The 19,633-nt window shown below is 45.5% G+C and overlaps 2 protein-coding genes across 13 annotated transcripts in view; one reads left to right on the top strand and one right to left on the bottom strand.

The window, feature by feature from the left end:
- The window catches only part of BTBD10 (BTB domain containing 10), a 57,741-nt gene extending 49,883 nt beyond the window's left edge, over positions 1-7,858 (top strand). For 8 of the 9 annotated variants that reach the window (XM_084773002.1, XM_084772998.1, XM_084772997.1 and 5 more), the window contains 2 exons: positions 817-927; positions 6,768-7,858. In XM_084773002.1, the coding sequence (XP_084629128.1) occupies positions 817-927; positions 6,768-7,078 (422 nt within the window). In that variant the 3' untranslated portion in view covers positions 7,079-7,858. Of the gene's footprint in view, positions 1-94; positions 795-816; positions 928-6,767 lie in introns of those variants that run through there. The other variant, XM_084773004.1, reaches the window with a different exon arrangement.
- A 1,135-nt stretch (positions 7,859-8,993) lies between these two features.
- The window catches only part of BMAL1 (basic helix-loop-helix ARNT like 1), a 50,238-nt gene continuing 39,598 nt past the window's right edge, over positions 8,994-19,633 (bottom strand). For 2 of the 4 annotated variants that reach the window (XM_084772988.1, XM_084772989.1), the window contains exons 17-20: positions 19,153-19,276; positions 14,084-14,177; positions 10,171-10,273; positions 8,994-9,648 (exon numbers count right to left, since the gene is read on the bottom strand). In XM_084772988.1, coding sequence (XP_084629114.1) covers positions 9,488-9,648; positions 10,171-10,273; positions 14,084-14,177; positions 19,153-19,276 — 482 coding nt within the window. In that variant the 3' untranslated portion in view covers positions 8,994-9,487. The remainder of the gene's footprint in view (positions 9,649-10,170; positions 10,274-14,083; positions 14,178-19,152; positions 19,277-19,633) is intronic. The other 2 variants (XM_084772990.1, XM_084772991.1) reach the window with 1 other exon arrangement.

Raw genomic sequence — 19,633 nt, 5'->3', positions numbered from 1 at the left:
ATGGTACAGTTGGTACACGTGTTTCCTTTACTGACTCTTAAGCCAGCGTGTTTGGTTTGTGAGTGTGTTTTTCTTTTTCTGACAAACCTTGCAGTTCACCTTTTAAGGGCGATAACTCCACCAGAAAGAGAGGAGGCGAGGAAGGCCCGTCAGTCTAACTCCCTGAAGTTCCCAGCACGTTTGGAAGACTCAACATGTTGTCAGTGGACTGTCTGCCCTTTGCAAAGCCAGTTTGCTCTAAACAGACTAACCTAGGCAGAACATGCTTGGATCTGCCATTTTTAATCAGTATTAAATGGGACTGCCTGGATGGAAATCAGTTGTGGGGAGGGGCTTTGCCTTTGGGGAAATTATTAATAGCTGCTCCATCTATGAAGCATAAAATGTGTAGTGCTCTTTGACAAGGCAGTTTCCCCACCTCCAGACTAGGCCATGTAGATGTCTTAGTAAAGTTCCTTACTCTGCCTGCTTGATAATAGTGTGTAGTCAGTACCTGCTGGTTGCCTTACTGAACACTGGGACAGATCCCGTTCCAGTAAGCCCACGTGCGTCTTTGAAAAAGAGATCCTTCCTGTGGATTGGGCTACCTGACTGGTCATCAAAGCTTTTTTTGTTTCCACTTAAGTAGACATTTGCTTCTACATTAACTGTACTGAATATTGTCCTGTCATGTTGGCTAGTCTTCCTTTGGCATTAGTGCATCCATTATTTCGGCTTTTAGGGATGTCAGGTCCCTTTGATGATCAAGGTAAATTGAAGTTAATTTCATAAGTACTTTCATGTTAATGTGAAATACTTTTGTCTTCTTGATTCCAGTTATTTATAGCACAAAATTATATAGATTTTTCAAGTACATTGAAAACAGAGATGTGGCCAAATCAGTTTTGAAGGAGAGGGGTCTGAAGAAGATTAGGTTGGGAATAGAAGGTAAGATGTTTTCAATTCATTTTCTTTAAAAATATTTTTTTTAAGATGAATCTGTTTATGTTTGTTTAATTAATTTGTTGGAGGGGAGCACTCTCAAATGGTTACTGAATGATGTTGAAATAAACACATGACAGACACAGGCACATGTGTCTGACAGGACACATGAAAGCCATTAGAAATTAGTATGTATTCCATAAAGATCCCCTGTTGATACAGAAATGTGATTTTTTTTTTTTTTTATCTTCTCATGGCATGCTCTGATTCATTAGCAAAACCCACATGGTATTTGTTGACTCACATGTATAATTCCCATAAAGTTGACAGGGCTGATGGTTTAGTGATGATTAGAGGCCTAATATGTTTTGAAAGGACCTTTTGAAAATGCATGTAGAAGCAACACTTGTCTCACTGTATGCTAGTATTCAAGTTATATACAGTTGCACAGCTTGCTTGCTCATCTCTTCAATGCTATGCCTTAAATAGCCTTGATGGATGTTTTTTCCGTTTTAAGACACCCTTAAGACCAAGTATCCTGCCAATGGCACACACCTTTAATCTCAGCACTTGGGAGGCAGAGGCAGGCTGATCTCTGAAAATTTGAGACCAGCCTGGTCTACAGAGTGAGTTCCAGGACAGACAGTGCTACGTAGTCAGACTCTGTCTTAAAAGAACAAAATAGGGCTGGAGAGATGGCTCACCAGTTAAGATCACTGGCTGTTCTTCCAGAGGTCCTGAATGTAATTCCCAGCACCCACATACTAGCTCACAGCCATCTATAATATGATCTGATGCCCTCCTCTGGCCTGCAGGTGTACATGCAGATAGAGCACTTGTACACATTAAATAAATAAATAAATATTTAAAAACAAGCAAGAACAACAAAATAGCCTTCTTAAAATGTCTGTACTGGATCGTGCATATAAAGGCTCTGTAGTCAAATTACTTTGGAATTAATTGTTGTGCATCAGCCACAGCACTTAAACCAGCGTGTTTTTCTGGAATTGGGGAACATTAATAAGTACTTTAAATGGCTATTGTAAGGATGAGCTGAGTTAACACAAGAAAAACACTCAAAACAGTACCAACAAGTAAATTCTCAGTCTGTTTGTGGCGATGGCAGTGAAGATGCTGCTGCTAGGTGAGGACCTGGGGAGGTGCCGAAGGATCACAGGAATAGGTTGCTTCAACATGTAAAAAGAGTACCCAAAACAGGACAGTAAGGGACAGTGAGGGACAGAAGCAGTGTGTCACCTGACTTGGACCAGTGTTCGCCTTTGTCCTTCTGCACTCTCCCCACTGAGCACGGCCTAGTTATCAAAACTCATGGGCAAGCCTTACTGGACCAAGTAACCTCATTAGGAAATAAAAGCACAAGGCATGTTAAGTTCTTTGAAGCTTTTTATCTTTATTAGCTAATATTTTATGAAATAGAGTTTTCCCTTGTGAAGTCTGCATGATTACACAACACTTTTCTGCATAAGAGGTTAAGTAAGCCGCTAAAGTTTTCCTGGGAAGACCTGACAAAGCAGGGGCCTGAGTCTAGGACTTTGTGATGTCAGAATCTAAGTACTTCTGAAAATGCTGTATTAAGTGGGGGGTTCTTTCCCCTCAATATTTAAAACAATACTTGTCCAGACACATTACAGGCTTAGATAAGTTAATCTTGACTTTGGCTAGACAGTAATTACGCTCCTCTGCGTTTATTTCAATAACTGCTTCGAGATTCTGAAGCATCTCTTTTATAACTGGTTTGTAGACCCTCAGCTTTCCCATCGAGTCTGTAAGTAAGAATCTGGGCATTGTCACACACACCTGGGAAGGAGGAGGAGGAGGGTCAGGAGCGCCAGGCCTCCTTGTCGTTAGCAAGTTTGAGGCTAGCCTGCCTAAACTTCCCCCCAAAGAAAAGAGAAGAAATAAATAAGTAAATAGCTTCAATCCTAGGAGTGTTAACCTTTTGTCACCCTGTCCCCTGTACCCACTCTAGCCTTCCCAATTCCAAGTCTCTCAGAAGAAATCTGATTGAGGGTTGAATGTGTTGACTTCTTAGAGAGCTGGATTGAGTTGGTGTCTAAGACATGGGGGCGATCAGGGAGGATGTAGGATGTGAGCGTGTGAGAGGATGTGGGCGTGTGAGAGGATGTGGGTGTGTGAGAAGGGGTGGTGGGTGTAAGACTAGAGTACTCAGTCCCATTACCCAGGGTCCACACTCATGTGTTGATAGCACTATAGCTAGGCCTGTCTATTAGATGTTACTTAATGATAAACAGATTTAGGGTATTGGTAAGTGATGAGGGTAAGTGAAAAAGTATCTTTGCTGGCCACAGTGGCATGTCTGATCCCATCACTTATGAAACTAAGGCTGATCAAAAAATGGACCAATAATAACTACAACGAAAACCTCAGAAGTGTCTGGTACCTCAGAAGTGTCTGGTATAAAGATGGGAAAATGCAAATAATTTCTGCCTTAATTAATCTCCACACAGCAGTTCCAACAAAACATGCATCTTTGAGGGTGGCTTCCTTTATCCTTAATGGGATGTCTGTCAATCTCAAAGGGCTGCGTTCTAGAGTCAGTACAGGACCACATGAGTTTGCTCCTCTTTCCAACAGGCATAGTCATCATTTGGCTTTTGTTCCATCATTAGGTGCTGTGTCTGAATTTGGTGGAAAATTAGCTTTGGTCATAGTACTTAACTGAGGTTTTTAACAAAGTTTAAAGTTTAAAGCCTAAAACCTAAAGTAGTAGTATTGAAATCATTCCCATAGAATGCAGGAAGTTAGCCAAACATGGTATAGCACACCTGTAATCCCAGCACTCGGGAGGCCAAGGCAGGTAGATGGATCTTTGTGAGTTGGAGGCCAGACTGGTCTACAAAGCCAGTCCAGGACAGTTAAGGCTACATAGAGAAACCCTGTCTATAAAACAAAAACAAAACAACAACAAAAATACAGAAGTTTAAAACTGAGAAACTAGGGCCGGGCGTGGTGGCGCACGCCTTTAATCCCAGCACTTGGGAGGCAGAGGCAGGCGGATCGCTGTGAGTTCGAGGCCAGCCTGGTCTACAAAGTGAGTCCAGGACAGCCAAGGCTACACAGAGAGACTCTGTCTCGAAAAACCAAAAAAAACAAAACAAAAACAAAAACAAAAAAACCTGAGAAACTAATTACATAAGCTTGTGAATTAAATCTGCCTTTTGTATTCTGAGCAGGAATGGTAGGATAGTAAGGTTGCATTTGCTTTCTGTATACTTTGATCAAACCAAGCTTGAATATCCTTAGGTTCTTTTTGTTTAATAAGAATATTATTGTGCCAAGCGTGGTGGTACAGACCTTTAATGTCAGCAGGCAGAGGCAGGTGATCTCTGAGTTTGAGGTCAGTGGTCGGCCTGGTCTAAATAGGGAATCTAGGACAGCCAGGGTTACAGAGACTAACCCTGTCTCGAAAAATGAAAAATAAACAAATAAATAGAGTATTATTTAGGCTTGAGAATGTCGCTTAGTGGAAGGATGCTTTCTAGTTTGTGCACCATAGGCTCTGGCTTTAATCCTTAATACAGCAGCAGCAGCAGCAGCATGTATTTAAAGCGCTCCACTGTGGGATCAAATGTTACTGGCCATGGTTTTCTGGTACATGCCCTCTATTCCAAGTCTCAGGCGTGTTGTGTATGCTTCTGCATCTGACGGGTGTCTCGTGCCTCTCTCTCTCTCTCTCTGCCTGTGCTGCTCTCTGCTTTTTGCTCATCCATTGAGAGCAAGCACAAGAAAAGTCACCGCAACACCGTTGTGCACACACCGTGTGCTTCTTTACTTGTTGTTGTTGTGACTTTATGTCACATGTCATTTGCCTTAGAAGAGCATAGACACCTTCAAGGTAGCTGGTACTTTTAAGTTCTTTGATACAATAGCTGTTAAACATTATTGTTGAGTGAAGTGGCCAGAGACAGACTATTTTTTTAAAGCGAAAAATACTCTCAGTAAGATACATGTCTGGGGCTGGAGAGAGATGGCGTATGAGTTCAGAGCACTGGATATCTCAAGACCGTATCAGGCAGCTTCAACTGCTCTTCACTCCAGTTCTAGAGGATCTGACTCTGGCACCCACATACACACGGTACACATGCACACATGTACATACACAAACATTTAAAAAGGAAACAGGAAGATATGTGTCTATGAAAAGGCTGTCACTCTTAGCTCTGGTAGTTATTCATTGTGGGGTCTCTGTTGGTTCAGTGCCTGCAGCATATTATGGACTACATTAGGATATGTTGTACTACACTAGGCTCCGGAGATGCTGGCTCTGCCATGAGAGAACTCTGCTTAGGTAGGAGTCAGACATAACACAAATGTAATTACCATTTAGTGTTGTAGGTACTTTTATGTAACATGAATGCTTTGGAGCATAAGAAACAAATTCTTAACTCAGTGTGGACTGTTAGTGTTTTTGCCAAGAGAGGAAAAAATATTGGAATTGCAGAAGTTCCAGAGGGAATCCAACTCAAGAATAATTTGTGTAAAACCACAAAAGCATCTTCAGGAAGAAGTGAAGTTTGTTGTAACCAGTCTTTTTGAGAGCTTTAGTATGAGAGGAAATATATAGCATAAAGGCAGTTGAGATTGAGTCAGTTTATACAGCTGGGGCAATACATATCGTTTGCCTTGAAGCATTAAACAAGAAGATTAGCAGTTTTAAAGCAAGCATGCATTATGATTCCATTTATGTAGAGGGGATTCTCTATGGAAGACAGCTGGGAATACAGTCACACAGGAAGTTGAGACTTCTGAAGGTTAGGAATGATCAAGATCAAGGAAATCCAAAAAGAACCTTTCTGATCTCTGGGGCTGCACCTCCCCAAGGCTGGGGACTGACACTGGGAGATAAAGAAACCGCTTCCTGGAGTTCAGAAGGCCAGTACTAACTGATCTTCTACTGTCTGAGACCTCTCTGGTTCTCTTTCTGATACCATTTTTTTTTTAAATGATACAAAACAAACAGTTGGCTAGTTCAGTAGGAACCATATCATTTATAAGATTGAAATATGTACTACAGCCTGTTAGAGAAAATTTTGTTTATCTCTAGTTGAGATAAAGATAGAAGACACTGATAAAATGGAGGGAAAGGAAAATATTGTGCATGGTATTTTCTAAGGACTTTACGTCTTCGGAAAAATCTCTTTACTGATAAGTAAAAGTTTTCTGAAACTTTGGGTTGTTTTTACTAGTTGTTAATTTTTAGTGACTCTGGTTCAGAAAGAGACTGTATAATTAAGGAAAGCTCTTTGCACATACAAGTTTATGTCACTGCTGAGGCAGTCATAGTAAAATGGTGTGGAAATTCTGCCCTTGCAGAACTAGCTGCAGAATTGAAGAGACGCCTGGAACACCGAGTATTCTTTGTTATTTAACACAAAGAACTGACAATTCTAAGGCAATATAGAGACGAGACTGATGCTTAAGGAAGCTGGAGGTGTGATGGAGGCAGGAATTGCCTTAGGCCTGGTCATCCTGAGAGGAGAGTGGGTGTTGCCAGTGAACAGAGCCTAGGTCAGCTGCAGACTACATACCAGTGTGTGGAGACCCACCCTCACCGCCCCACTTTAAAATGTCTTGTAGTGGTTGAGTTACTGAGGTTTTGTGAATTACATCTCACGTTTTAGTTTCCAGCAGTTAACCTGATGGCTGGGTACATGAATATCTGTTTCTTCCTTTATTATAATTGCCATTTGTTCAGGATCTGCACAAGAAAAGCTCCCAACAACTAACTTGGATGAGAAGTTGTGTGTGTGTATCTTGTCTAAGTTTGTCTGTGTCCCTTTTTAAAATTTCTTTCTTTCCTCCAGGATATCCTACCTACAAAGAAAAAGTAAAGAAAAGGCCAGGGGGCCGCCCAGAAGTCATTTACAACTATGTCCAAAGACCCTTTATTCGAATGTCCTGGGAGAAGGAGGAAGGAAAGAGTCGGCATGTAGACTTTCAGTGTGTAAAGAGTAAATCTATCACCAACCTGGCAGCAGCTGCCGCAGACATTCCCCAGGACCAGCTGGTAGTCATGCACCCTACTCCACAGGTGGATGAGCTGGATAGCCTCCCCAGCCACCCTGCCTCGGGCAACAACGACCTCGATCCTGATGCACAGAATCCAATGCTGTGATGCTGATGTTCCTGAAACCATAGCATGCTACTCTTCACAGTGACGTTGTACTCCTCATTCTGCACTGCGAGGCCACTTTTCTTCATTGTGAGATGCACATGTTTAGGATACTGCAGTGTAGGCTTTTTTAAAGACCAAAGGTAGCTGAATGGTTTTTTTAATGAGTCCAACTTTAGCATCCTGGTTCCAATTCTATAAATGTATTTGTTTACCAGTAGGTTTGTGAAATTGGTTCTTTGTATGGGGACAGTCCTTTTTCACACATATAGGTCCTCTCAGAAGTGGTGGGATTTTGGCAGCTGGGGTACTCTCAATGTAGATTGCTACTCATCGTGCCCCAGGCAGAATATTACAGAGTTGCACTTTATAGATGGTGGTTAAATGGAGCTGTTGAAGCCATTTTAGAGCTGTGATGCACAGTATAACATAGTGCTTCTATCAGAGTATTCCTCAGTACAGTATGTATAGTTGGCCCACAACAAGCAAAAACATATTTATCTTGGGTTTATTTAAACGATTAGGATGAGATTTGATGCTTATAGTGTTGGTTCACTCATCTCTAGAGCTCTGTAACCCTTTTAGAGTGAGTCACATGCAGGGAGAGTGAACGTCAAGAGGTGGTTTACTGTCCAGTCTGCCTTACCCTTAATCTGTTCAGATATTTATTAACTGATGCTTTTTTTCTTAAGAGTTATGGGATAGGAAAATGAACTGTTTGCTCATTTACTAAATGATTGTAAACTCAAGTTTTTTCATCAAAATAAAATTCCATTGTTTTAATGTTTCTGACTAACTTTATAAATACCTTGGCTAGATTCTGTGTCATGTATGTGTAAGTAAAACTGGAAATCAAAAGGTAGACCAAAGATCTCTTTGGTATATTTGCAAGAGGCACTTAAATTTCCTATAAATTCAGGAAAATCACTATAAATCCAAAGCAGCTGGCCAAGATTTTCAGGGTATGAAAATGGAATGACTACTGTGTTTAGCAACCCTAAGTCTTAGGGCTAGTTTCTCATTCTTAATTCAGTATTTTTTCCCATCAACCTGTGCTGCTTTGTTCAGCAAATTGGTCTAGAACAAAGAATCATTAGTATTTTTTACTGTTTGTAGCCATACAAATAGTATAGGACTGTCCTCTAAGCCACAAAAATTGCGGCCTTGCAGAGTTCAGCTGTGCCCGCTTGCCAAAGATCATCCCAGCTAGGCTGTTTGTATAGAGAGAGTCAACAAGACCCTCTTCCACCTCCAGTTATCTAACAACTCTGCCCTAACTGCATGTGGCCTCAGGGAGGCATAAGAGTATGTGTATGTGCGCGCACACACACACACACAGAGAGAGAGAGAGAGAGAAGAGATAGACAGGAAGACTAGCAAAGGGCTCAAGGCTCCATCATTGTCCCTGCTGGGTAAAGCCTTTGTAGAGTGGCCTATGAGGGTAGGAGCTCCCTTGTAGTGAATTCCTTCACCTATGCTCAATAAGGAAGTCCAGTAATCCCACTGGTTTCTAAAGTAAACTTTAGTTTGGTGGAATCATGCCTCAGTTTGCTGATGGGACCATAGGAGGAGGACAGATGTTGCTTATGTCTCCCTGGGAAGGGGTTTTAGCAGTAACATACAACTGCAGGTCTTAGAGAAGCCAGTTTGTAATCTTGAACTTGCATTCAAAACACTTAAAATTGGAGTTAACATCTTTGTTTTTATATAAGTTGAGATAGCTACAATTTGGAAATAAACTGTTTTTGTAGTGCACCTAAGCTAGTAGCATGGGAGGAATTATGTATTATTCTAAAAGCAAAACAGTATTGTAAACATAATAAATAGCAGGGATATGTTCAAACCACTGTTGAAATAGATGAACCAGCCCTGCAGCATGTAAAGCTTTTCTCACTGATTATCAAAATGGGAACAGTACTTATAGAACAAGGGAAACATTTATTAAAAATATTTAACTGTCTAATACATTATACTTTAACCCATATTTATAGTAAAGGATTCTTACAAGGAAGAATAAACAGCTTTATGATACAATTAGTATAAGAAATATCCACATGGGGGACTTCTTTGTAGTGTAAAAACACCATACATCTGAAATGACCATTTTGCATATAAAAGCTACCAATGATGCTTCTGTGCACAATGATTAAAAAATTCAACACAAACAAAATCCAAAATATACAATTACTGCAAGCTATCCACAGCTAGCCCAAACTCAATGATGGAGAAACACTGGAGCAGGCTTAGTTCCACATGGTAGATTGACTTGTATCAATGGCTCTGCTGAGATGGCTTTTATGGAGTCAGTACATAAAAGCTGTTCTCTCCCTATCCAGTAAGCGTCACACACTGTAAAACTTCACCAGTAATGCACTTTGATACTGTAGCTGTTGCCAAAGCAAGATGTAGCGTCTACAGCGGCCATGGCAAGTCGCTAAAGTCAACAGGACCACCCAGCCCTGCATCTGCTTCCAAGAGGCTCATGATGACAGCCATCGCTGCCTCGTCGTTACTGGGACTACTTGATCCTTGGTCATTGTCTATCATATCGATGCCTATGTGGGGGTTCTCACCTGTGGAAAGAAGGTAGGCTGGTCAGCAAAAAATACTAAGGCACACTTACAACAAAATCCCTTAACAGGACTGAGGGGCTATCTTGCGAGGAGGTGGGCTCTATTACCATAATTTTTTATTGTTACTGCTTTTCAGAACATAGAAAAATTGAAAGCAAAAATGCTTAAAATTCAGTACATGTTACTATTTGAGTTGAGCCCATTAGTATTTTGATAACCAGTTGGTCAATGATTGGTTGTAAAAATGGCAACTAGGAAAGGAGAAGGTAGGAAAACAGATGGGCTGAGAGAAACTGTCCTCACTTGATGACTCTTAATACCCTCTGAAGCTGCATAGGCTCTCTGAAGAGTCACACACCGTGTGGGGAAACCTCTCTGGATTGCTGTAGAGGCGTACACTTAAATATCTCAAACGTCCAGTTTGTTCTTACCAACTGTTTTTCCCAACTTGTTTATGTAATCAGTTCTTAAAACCCTCTATTTGCTAGAAGTTTTGCAAACTCACTTGTCGCCGTGACTTACCAAGAATAGAAGAACTGTCAGAATACGGATAGCCCGGGGCCTCCTGAGCCTGCCCTGGCTGCAGGCCAGTGGAAGGAATGTCTGCAGTCCCTCCATTGAGAATCTGAAAACAAAGGGGGATGTAATGTTTCCCACTCACATCGACATTTCAAGTACTGTCATATACACCGCTACTAAGAAAATGAAGGACGCTGAGTGGTGGAGGTTTAAATGTGTTCAGCTTCCTTTTTCCTCCTATCAAACAAGGACCTGTTAGAAAGCAGTCATGACTGGGGGAATAGCCTCTCCCCTAACTATTTTCTCTATAAAGTACATGCTGATAACAAAAGCTGGGCAAACTGACTGCCTAGGATCACACTCCATGTATTTATTTAAAGCCAGGGCTTGAACACCAGTGAGCCCAGGCTGCCCTGAGAGTGAGTGGCAGGCACATGGCAGCAGATACTGCTGAAGTAAGATGCTCTGTTCTTTTGTTACTGTTTTTCAAGATGGTTTCTCTGTGTAGCCTTGGCTATCCTGGACTCACTTTGTAGACCAGGCTGGCCTCAATCTCACAGAGATCCCCCTGCCTCTGCCTCCCGAGTGCTGGGATCACAGGCATTAAAAGGTGATGGTGACTGTCACTCCTCCAGCACAGAAATCTGGTCTAGTCTCCACCCACCAAGCTCCCCCGCCCTGGCCCTGGGCTAAGCCTCAGAAACAGCATTGGAGAGGTATTTAGACTGAGTAAGGAAACACTGGCTGTTGGGTTTCAGAAACTGATATCAGACCTTGCCAGCAGATGGCACTGCAACTTGTTTCTTCACACCTCATTTTTGCAGTGTGGGAATCCCTGTACATTCTTTCTTAAAAGTAACTGAGTCACCCTAAAAAGACCTGTTTTAGGTAGGCTATATTTATATAACTAACATGATTTTTAAAATATACACTTTATGTATTAACACAAATAAAAGCATTTTGATGAAAAACACAAGTTAACCAAAACATTTTAATGAAAAATTGCAAATATAAAAAGTTTAAAGTGTGTTAATGTTTTTTAACTTTGCAAACATAACTTGTGGCTTAAGAAAGTTCAGATAGATTCTCATACCCTCTCCACTCAGTCTGTAAATGACTTTGAACAGCCAACAAATAAGTGGTTGTATGAGGAAGAAATTGCCTTTTCAACAATGTTCATATCCTTTGATAGTGCCTCAGCACTTAAGTGTATGCCTCTTAGATGTTCATTACAGTGTGGAATCAAGGCACCCTGGTGTGTTGAAGATCCATGGATACATCTTGGCACTCAGAAAGGATATCCCTTAGATGATTCTGAAACAGCCTGCACTGATCTCTTAGAGTGTATTAGTTCACTTAGACTGGATTGGTCTTGAGTGACTTTGAAATAGCTTGCACTGGACACTGTGGCACCACCTCTTCCGTGTCAAATGACCCTTTCACGGAGGTTGCACATCAGATATTCTACATATCAGATACTTACAACTCACAGCAACAAAATTATAGTTATAAAGCAGAAACAAAAATAACTTTATGGTCATGGGTCCCCAGAACACGAGGAGCTGCGTTAAGGGCCGCAGCCTCAGGAAGGGTGAGAAGCATTGCCTCAGCCAGTATTGGTGAGTGAGTCAGCAGATCTTCCAGGTTAACACGAAGGTGTTGTCACTGTGCCTTCTTGTAAGTTTGAGAAAGATATTTGGGCTCAAAGTAGAAGCTATGAACTTTCTAAAACTCCCAGCCTTGACGGGAAGCCCGAATTTTATCACCACCACTTGGTTTCCTTCAAGTGACAAGTGTATGGAAAGAGCTTAGCTTGTGATGTCATCACACTGTGCATCTTGAGGCAACTATAATGTGGGTATGCAGTAAGGCTCCATTGATTTTTTCATTTTAATTTTTATACGAGTATTTCTGCTTATATATAAAAATACATTGTGTACACCATGTGTGCAGTAGCCTTGGAGGCCAGAAGAGGGGAGCAGATTTCCCCGGGCTGGGAGTCACTGTCCGTTGTGAGCTGCTATGTGGGTGCTGGAAATCACACCAGGATTCCCTGCAAGAGCAGCCAGCCCTTTACAGCTGAGCCAGCTCTCCAGCCCCTCCATTAACCATTTCTATTGCTTCAGTGTTAAACTGGCTTACATTTTATTGTGTGTGTGGTAGGGACAAATACAATGACTTTGAACAGTTTGGTGACATGAGTTTTTATAAATAATGAAAACAAAAGGTAACTTTCTAACATTGTATGAAAATAGCCTTGACCTGGCAAATCTTTGCAAGGGTCTTGAGAGTCTCCTGCTTAATTGAACTTGACTTGGTGTCCCTAGGGGACTAACTCCCCCGGGATCTATGAAACAGCTTCAGGCTAAATGACAAAACTACTGACTGAAGGGCCACCTTTGCTCAGATTTGCCGAGCCACTTAATGCTGCAGTTATTTTTAACTCAAACCTGCTTTTCTCATAAGTCCTGTTGCCAAAGACTTATTTAAAAGAAAAAAAAAGATTTAATTTTTATTCTAGGCTCATTTTAAAAATCCACTGAAAGAGGAAAAAATTCATATAAACACCTCAGAAACACTTGAGGCTTTATGATGTGGGATACGCAGGTTTGTTCTAATTCAGGAGAGCTTGGAGTTTTCTGTGTAAGTAGTGGAAAGGCAGATGTGAAAGCCGTCCCAGGGATAATCGTAGCCTAGAATGACAACCAGCTAGCTGAGGGGACTATGTCTGGGAGACCACCGCAGGGGATAGGATGGCAGAGGGGACAGGACGGCAGAGCTCAGAGTCCTGCAGGCAAGCGGGAGGTCTGGAGGCCACATTAACCTACTGATGGTATTTTCTTACTCCCTAGCTCCAGGGGCGTCCACGTTCATTGTCATATAGTAGAGCCTCAGGGACAGAGACCACGGCTGTCCTACTGGTATCGGCCTCATAATAAGGAAAACGGAAGCTTAGAAGGTGTGAGCAATTGCGTAACTAGCACACGGCAAAGCCAGGCTCTGCCGCCTTGCTGTGGGCTTGTTCTTACCCGTCAATGGGCTGACTTTTAATAGCCTGGGGGAATCAAGACCCCTTTTCAAATGGAAACTTGCTGCAGTGGAGTAAGTTGCCCTTCCTCCTGTCCCCATCAGATGTCCCAACACTCAGCCATCCAGACAGCACCACATCTAGGCACCCTGAGTCTGCAAGGAACCCAGTTTTGAAAAGCTCTGCTTTGCTTGTGGTCCTTGTCCCTTGGGAACCACAACTGAGTTCATTCCTGGTGGTCTCTGTGTGTGGCTGGGACATAGGGGACGGGAGATTTCACGTGCAAAGCCCCTTGTGCTGTCCTGATCTTGGGTGCTATTAATAGGTTTTTAACTTAGTATAATTACCTAGGTTAGAAAGTTCTCTAGTAAAAAAGGAAAACAAACCTCTTTATAGTGTCATCTTCTAGACAGCTAGCTCTTCGTGAGGGCTGGTGACTGATGAAGCACTTGTGGCCGTTACTATGATACCACAGGGACACATCGTGGTGACAGACCTCCTCAAGTGTTCAGCTGTACAGCCTGGCTTGACTTACAAAGTGTGGCTAAGGCTTTTGGTTTTTTTACTACTGGTACCGATTCACTTGAAGTTCCTGGCCGCAAGGGTCTATGGGTCCTCACTAATACTTCCCTCATGGGAGTCCCTGAATTGTGCCCTCAACTAAAGGGACTGACAATTCTTCTCTCCTCAAAATGGTCTTCCTGCTCCCCTGCGCTCACACGGAAGCCTCCCGAGATGTCAGCATGCTTTGTAGCCAGTCTCACGCATTTATTTCAAGGAGGAAACGGTGTCTTGACTTATCCCAGAAACCACTGTAGTTCTGTAGTGCAGCCTCCAGTGTTAGAGAATGTGGTCAGAGGCTCTCTCAGTCTAAGCCGGCACGCTTACCTTCTTGCCTCCCGGAGAGGAGGCATCAGGGGGAGGCGTACTTGTGATGTTCAGCGGGCTGGAGCCGCAGCTGGAAGGTGACGACCCTCTTATCCTGTTAGAGAACAGCTGGTTACAACGCCTTTCAGGATAGTGGGGGCTGGGGACATGCTAAGGCGTGATAGTGGGGAGAACAAGGAGCTAGGGCAGGGTCTGGCAAATGTCCTGTAAGGGCTGGATGACTCTGGGTTCTGTGGGCCACATGGTCTCTGTCACAACAGTCCACACAAAATACATAATGATTACAGCTGCCCTCCGATGAATCTTTATTTTGAAAGCCCAGTGGTTAGCTGATTGGCCTGCACGCCTCTGATCCAGAACAGACTCCAAAGATAGTAACTGTCAAAGTGTTTGCATCAGGGTTTGGAGTCAGGCTGATGAATTTTAAGCAGCCAGCTTTATTTCTTCATAGATGACAGGAGAGTTGGAAACCTCGGACGTTTAGTCACTGTCTTGGCTACCATGAGTTGGATGTACAGCAAGAGCTAGGCCTCTTCCCCACAAACACGTACTAATGAGCACCCCTAGGAAATACAAGGTCGCAGTGCAGCCCAGCCACACCTAGAAAGGAAACTGATAGAAGGTAGTGGCCTTCCTAGGTGACGAGAGATGAGAGTCGGATCTGGGACTCCCTCAGACTGGCCCCCTAGAGTAGGTTAGGACTCCCTCAGACTGGCCCCTAGAGTAGGTTAGGACTCCCTCAGACTGGCCCCTAGAGTAGGTTAGGACTCCCTCAGACTGGCCCCTAGAGTAGGTTAGGACTCCCTCAGACTGGCCCCTAGAGTAGGTTAGGACTCCCTCAGACTGGCCCCCTAGAGTAGGTTAGGACTCCCTCAGACTGGCCCCCTAGAGTAGGTTAGGACTCCCTCAGACTGGCCCCCTAGAGTAGGTTAGGACTCCCTCAGACTGGCCCCTAGAGTAGGTTAGGACTCCCTCAGACTGGCCCCTAGAGTAGGTTAGGACTCCCTCAGACTGGCCCCCTAGAGTAGGTTAGGACTCCCTCAGACTGGCCCCCTAGAGTAGGTTAGGACTCCCTCAGACTGGCCCCTAGAGTAGGTTAGGACTCCCTCAGACTGGCCCCCTAGAGTAGGTTAGGACTCCCTCAGACTGGCCCCCTAGAGTAGGTTAGGACTCCCTCAGACTGGCCCCCTAGAGTAGGTTAGGACTCCCTCAGACTGGCCCCCTAGAGTAGGTTAGGACTCCCTCAGACTGGCCCCCTAGAGTAGGTTAGGACTCCCTCAGACTGGCCCCTAGAGTAGGTTAGGACTCCCTCAGACTGGCCCCCTAGAGTAGGTTAGGACTCCCTCAGACTGGCCCCCTAGAGTAGGTTAGGACTCCCTCAGACTGGCCCCTAGAGTAGGTTAGGACTCCCTCAGACTGGCCCCCTAGAGTAGGTTAGGACTCCCTCAGACTGGCCCCCTAGAGTAGGTTAGGACTCCCTCAGACTGGCCCCCTAGAGTAGGTTAGGACTCCCTCAGACTGGCCCCCTAGAGTAGGTTAGGACTCCCTCAGACTGGCCCCCTAGAGTAGGTTAGGACTCCCTCAGACTGGCCCCCTAGAGTAGGTTAGGACTCCCTCAGACTGGCCCCCTAGAGTAGGTTAGGACTCCCTCAGACTGGCCCCTAGAGTAGGTTAGGACTCCCTCAGACTGGCCCCTAGAGTAGGTTAGGACTCCCTCAGACTGGCCCCCTAGAGTAGGTTAGGACTCCCTCAGACTGGCCCCTAGAGTAGGTTAGGACTCCCTCAGACTGGCCCCTAGAGTAGGTTAGGACTCCCTCAGACTGGCCCCTAGAGTAGGTTAGGACTCCCTCAGACTGGCCCCTAGAGTAGGTTAGGACTCCCTCAGACTGGCCCCCTAGAGTAGGTTAGGACTCCCTCAGACTGGCCCCCTAGAGTAGGTTAGGACTCCCTCAGACTGGCCCCCTAGAGTAGGTTAGGACTCCCTCAGACTGGCCCCTAGAGTAGGTTAGGACTCCCTCAGACTGGCCCCTAGAGTAGGTTAGGACTCCCTCAGACTGGCCCCCTAGAGTAGGTTAGGACTCCCTCAGACTGGCCCCTAGAGTAGGTTAGGACTCCCTCAGACTGGCCCCTAGAGTAGGTTAGGACTCCCTCAGACTGGCCCCTAGAGTAGGTTAGGACTCCCTCAGACTGGCCCCCTAGAGTAGGTTAGGACTCCCTCAGACTGGCCCCCTAGAGTAGGTTAGGACTCCCTCAGACTGGCCCCCTAGAGTAGGTTAGGACTCCCTCAGACTGGCCCCCTAGAGTAGGTTAGGACTCCCTCAGACTGGCCCCCTAGAGTAGGTTAGGACTCCCTCAGACTGGCCCCCTAGAGTAGGTTAGGACTCCCTCAGACTGGCCCCTAGAGTAGGTTAGGACTCCCTCAGACTGGCCCCCTAGAGTAGGTTAGGACTCCCTCAGACTGGCCCCCTAGAGTAGGTTAGGACTCCCTCAGACTGGCCCCTAGAGTAGGTTAGGACTCCCTCAGACTGGCCCCCTAGAGTAGGTTAGGACTCCCTCAGACTGGCCCCTAGAGTAGGTTAGGACTCCCTCAGACTGGCCCCTAGAGTAGGTTAGGACTCCCTCAGACTGGCCCCCTAGAGTAGGTTAGGACTCCCTCAGACTGGCCCCCTAGAGTAGGTTAGGACTCCCTCAGACTGGCCCCCTAGAGTAGGTTAGGACTCCCTCAGACTGGCCCCCTAGAGTAGGTTAGGACTCCCTCAGACTGGCCCCTAGAGTAGGTTAGGACTCCCTCAGACTGGCCCCCTAGAGTAGGTTAGGACTCCCTCAGACTGGCCCCTAGAGTAGGTTAGGACTCCCTCAGACTGGCCCCCTAGAGTAGGTTAGGACTCCCTCAGACTGGCCCCTAGAGTAGGTTAGGACTCCCTCAGACTGGCCCCTAGAGTAGGTTAGGACTCCCTCAGACTGGCCCCCTAGAGTAGGTTAGGACTCCCTCAGACTGGCCCCCTAGAGTAGGTTAGGACTCCCTCAGACTGGCCCCCTAGAGTAGGTTAGGACTCCCTCAGACTGGCCCCCTAGAGTAGGTTAGGACTCCCTCAGACTGGCCCCCTAGAGTAGGTTAGGACTCCCTCAGACTGGCCCCCTAGAGTAGGTTAGGACTCCCTCAGACTGGCCCCCTAGAGTAGGTTAGGACTCCCTCAGACTGGCCCCCTAGAGTAGGTTAGGACTCCCTCAGACTGGCCCCCTAGAGTAGGTTAGGAGACTCAGAACTGTAACTCTGCCTACATCTGTGAGGCTGGCGAGCCCAGGGAGGGCAGCTGTGGTTGGAACAGGAGTTCAAGTGCTAGTTAGCTGTGCTTTCATGAGCCCCTGCCTCCACTCCTGCCATGTTTTGGGGTCATGTCCACGCTGGAGCCAGAGTTTCGGGAATATGGAGGCAGCTGTGTCGCCACCTGGCGTTCAGCCGCTCCGTGATGAACACAGCCTTCTTAGGGCCGCATGGAGATCAGTCTCTATGCAAAGAAGTGGCTCTTGACCTGCACTGACTACTTGTGAGAAAATAAGGTTTCTGTCCCCTAGATAGAAGCTCCTCAGATTCAGGATAAAATTCTATTATGTGCAATACCAGAATATACAGGTGGCTAGGAACTGGTTGCCAGACACTGTGGAGTTTCTCCTAACATTATCTCCTTAGGACGTAGGCCTAGGAAGCCACCTTTTCCTCAGGGTGCCCATCCTGAAGTTGCCTTTTTGCCATTCCTTATTTTACCTTAGCACCGGGTCCTAGATTGCTGACTTTTCTACAGGCCAGGCCTCGTTCCTGGGTTATCAAGCACCAGCCCCCCCTTGTCTTTTCCTATTCTGCTGAGCTTCCGCACTGCATATCACAGCATTTGGGATGTCTGCTCAGCATCCTGCAACCAATGGCATCTTGAAAAATATGAACAGTCCAGACTGGGATTAAGCAGTAGGAGTCTTTAACCCTTTGTAGCTCTGAGCTTCTGTCCCACCCAAAGTCTGGCCAGTCAGATTGCCCCAACACCATTCACAAGCTCACTCTAGAGTGAACAGTCCTGATTTTCTAGCCGGAGCACCTTCCTTTATTGTAAACCTTAGCTGAGACCAAGTTCAAACCTTCCTTACCTCAATCCTTCAATTCCCCACTTGTCCTACTGCCATAAAGAAAATATACCTCTCAAGGACTTGAAGATCATCCTGGTGAAGGGCCCTGAGGCCATGTTCTGACGGTTCTGCACAGAGCCTGGGCTATGCAGTGGCCGGTCTGAAGCGGACCATACATTCTGTCTCCTTATCTCCCTCCAGGTGGAGGCAAGCAGCCAAGCCCACCATGCCACAGCCTGGAGCAGAACTTACTCACATGGGGACTGGAGCCACAGGCTAGACCAAGTCAGCGCCTACGGAGAATATTGGCCTTTCCAGGTTCCCTACCGCTTTCCAACAACTATCCTCCATTAAGTATCTGGTTACCAGCTTCCTGACTCAGGCAGACCTACAAATAACAGCTTCCCTCTCAATGCCTATGTTTAAAGACAAATTTCTAAGTGTTTATTATCTATCACAATCCTAACAGGATCCTTTGGAGAAACATACTTCCTGCAGGCCCAGGACTGGACCCTAGGCAGCTACTGGGGTTCCTTTTCACACAGAAAGGATGTTCCCTCCCAGGAAAGCTATTTGGCCTCTAGTACTGACTCTAGGTAGCTTGAAGTATTTTTGTTAAGGTCCAAATCACTGGCTGCTTGCAGCTTACTGCAGCCCTGTAATGTCCCTGGACACCCATCCTTACTAGGAAGTGGGATACAGTCAAAGTCTTAGGAACTGGGCTTCTTCAAGAGGGTCCTGTTTGGTCTAGCTTCTTTATTTAAGGCACGGGTTTCTATGTGGCACTGGGGCAGAGGAACAGAACAGCCCTGTGTGGCAAAAGCAGCATCCCTGGGTGATCATCAGTGAGATTCTGCCCAACTATGATGACCCAAAGCGTCTCTACACGTTGTGAAGCGCCTGGGAGGGTGAGCATCACTGGTTGGAGGGGCAGCCAAGGGGTGACTCACCTGTGGATTTCCATGATTTCCTCTGCAATCATTCGACCTATTTTTCCTGCTCCAGCTCTGGTTCCCCCTGGAATGCCTGGAACAGTGGGATGAGTCCTCTTTGGGCCACCTACAACAAAGGAATCTGAGAGTAGGAAAGGAGAAACACGAGCAAGAAATGGTGGTGTGTGTTAAACGAAAACCTCCCAGTCCACTTGAAGTGGAACATCAAGGTTCTACCTTGTCAGGAAAAATAGTTCTAGGAGGGGAATACTTGAGATTCTATACAGCATCGAAGGCCAAAGTTTTGACATTAACTAGCTAATTTCAGCTAGAGACAAGACAGCCAAGCGTGAGGAGCTGGGCAGGTAAGCACAGGACACCCAATTCATCCAAGCAGGTGCGCCTTTCCGGAGGAGGAGGGGCCCTGGCTGAGCCTTCTTGAGAGGTAAGTACAAATTAGCTTCCTGGGTGGCAAAGACAGGAAAGCACCCCCGGCACA

The sequence above is a fragment of the Acomys minous genome, assembly GCF_964271855.1.
Source record: "Acomys minous genome assembly, chromosome: 2".
NCBI classification, from domain to species: domain Eukaryota; kingdom Metazoa; phylum Chordata; class Mammalia; order Rodentia; family Muridae; genus Acomys; species Acomys minous.
The sequence above is the reverse complement of the archived record's forward strand: the minus strand, read 5'-3'. Positions and strand labels throughout refer to the sequence as shown.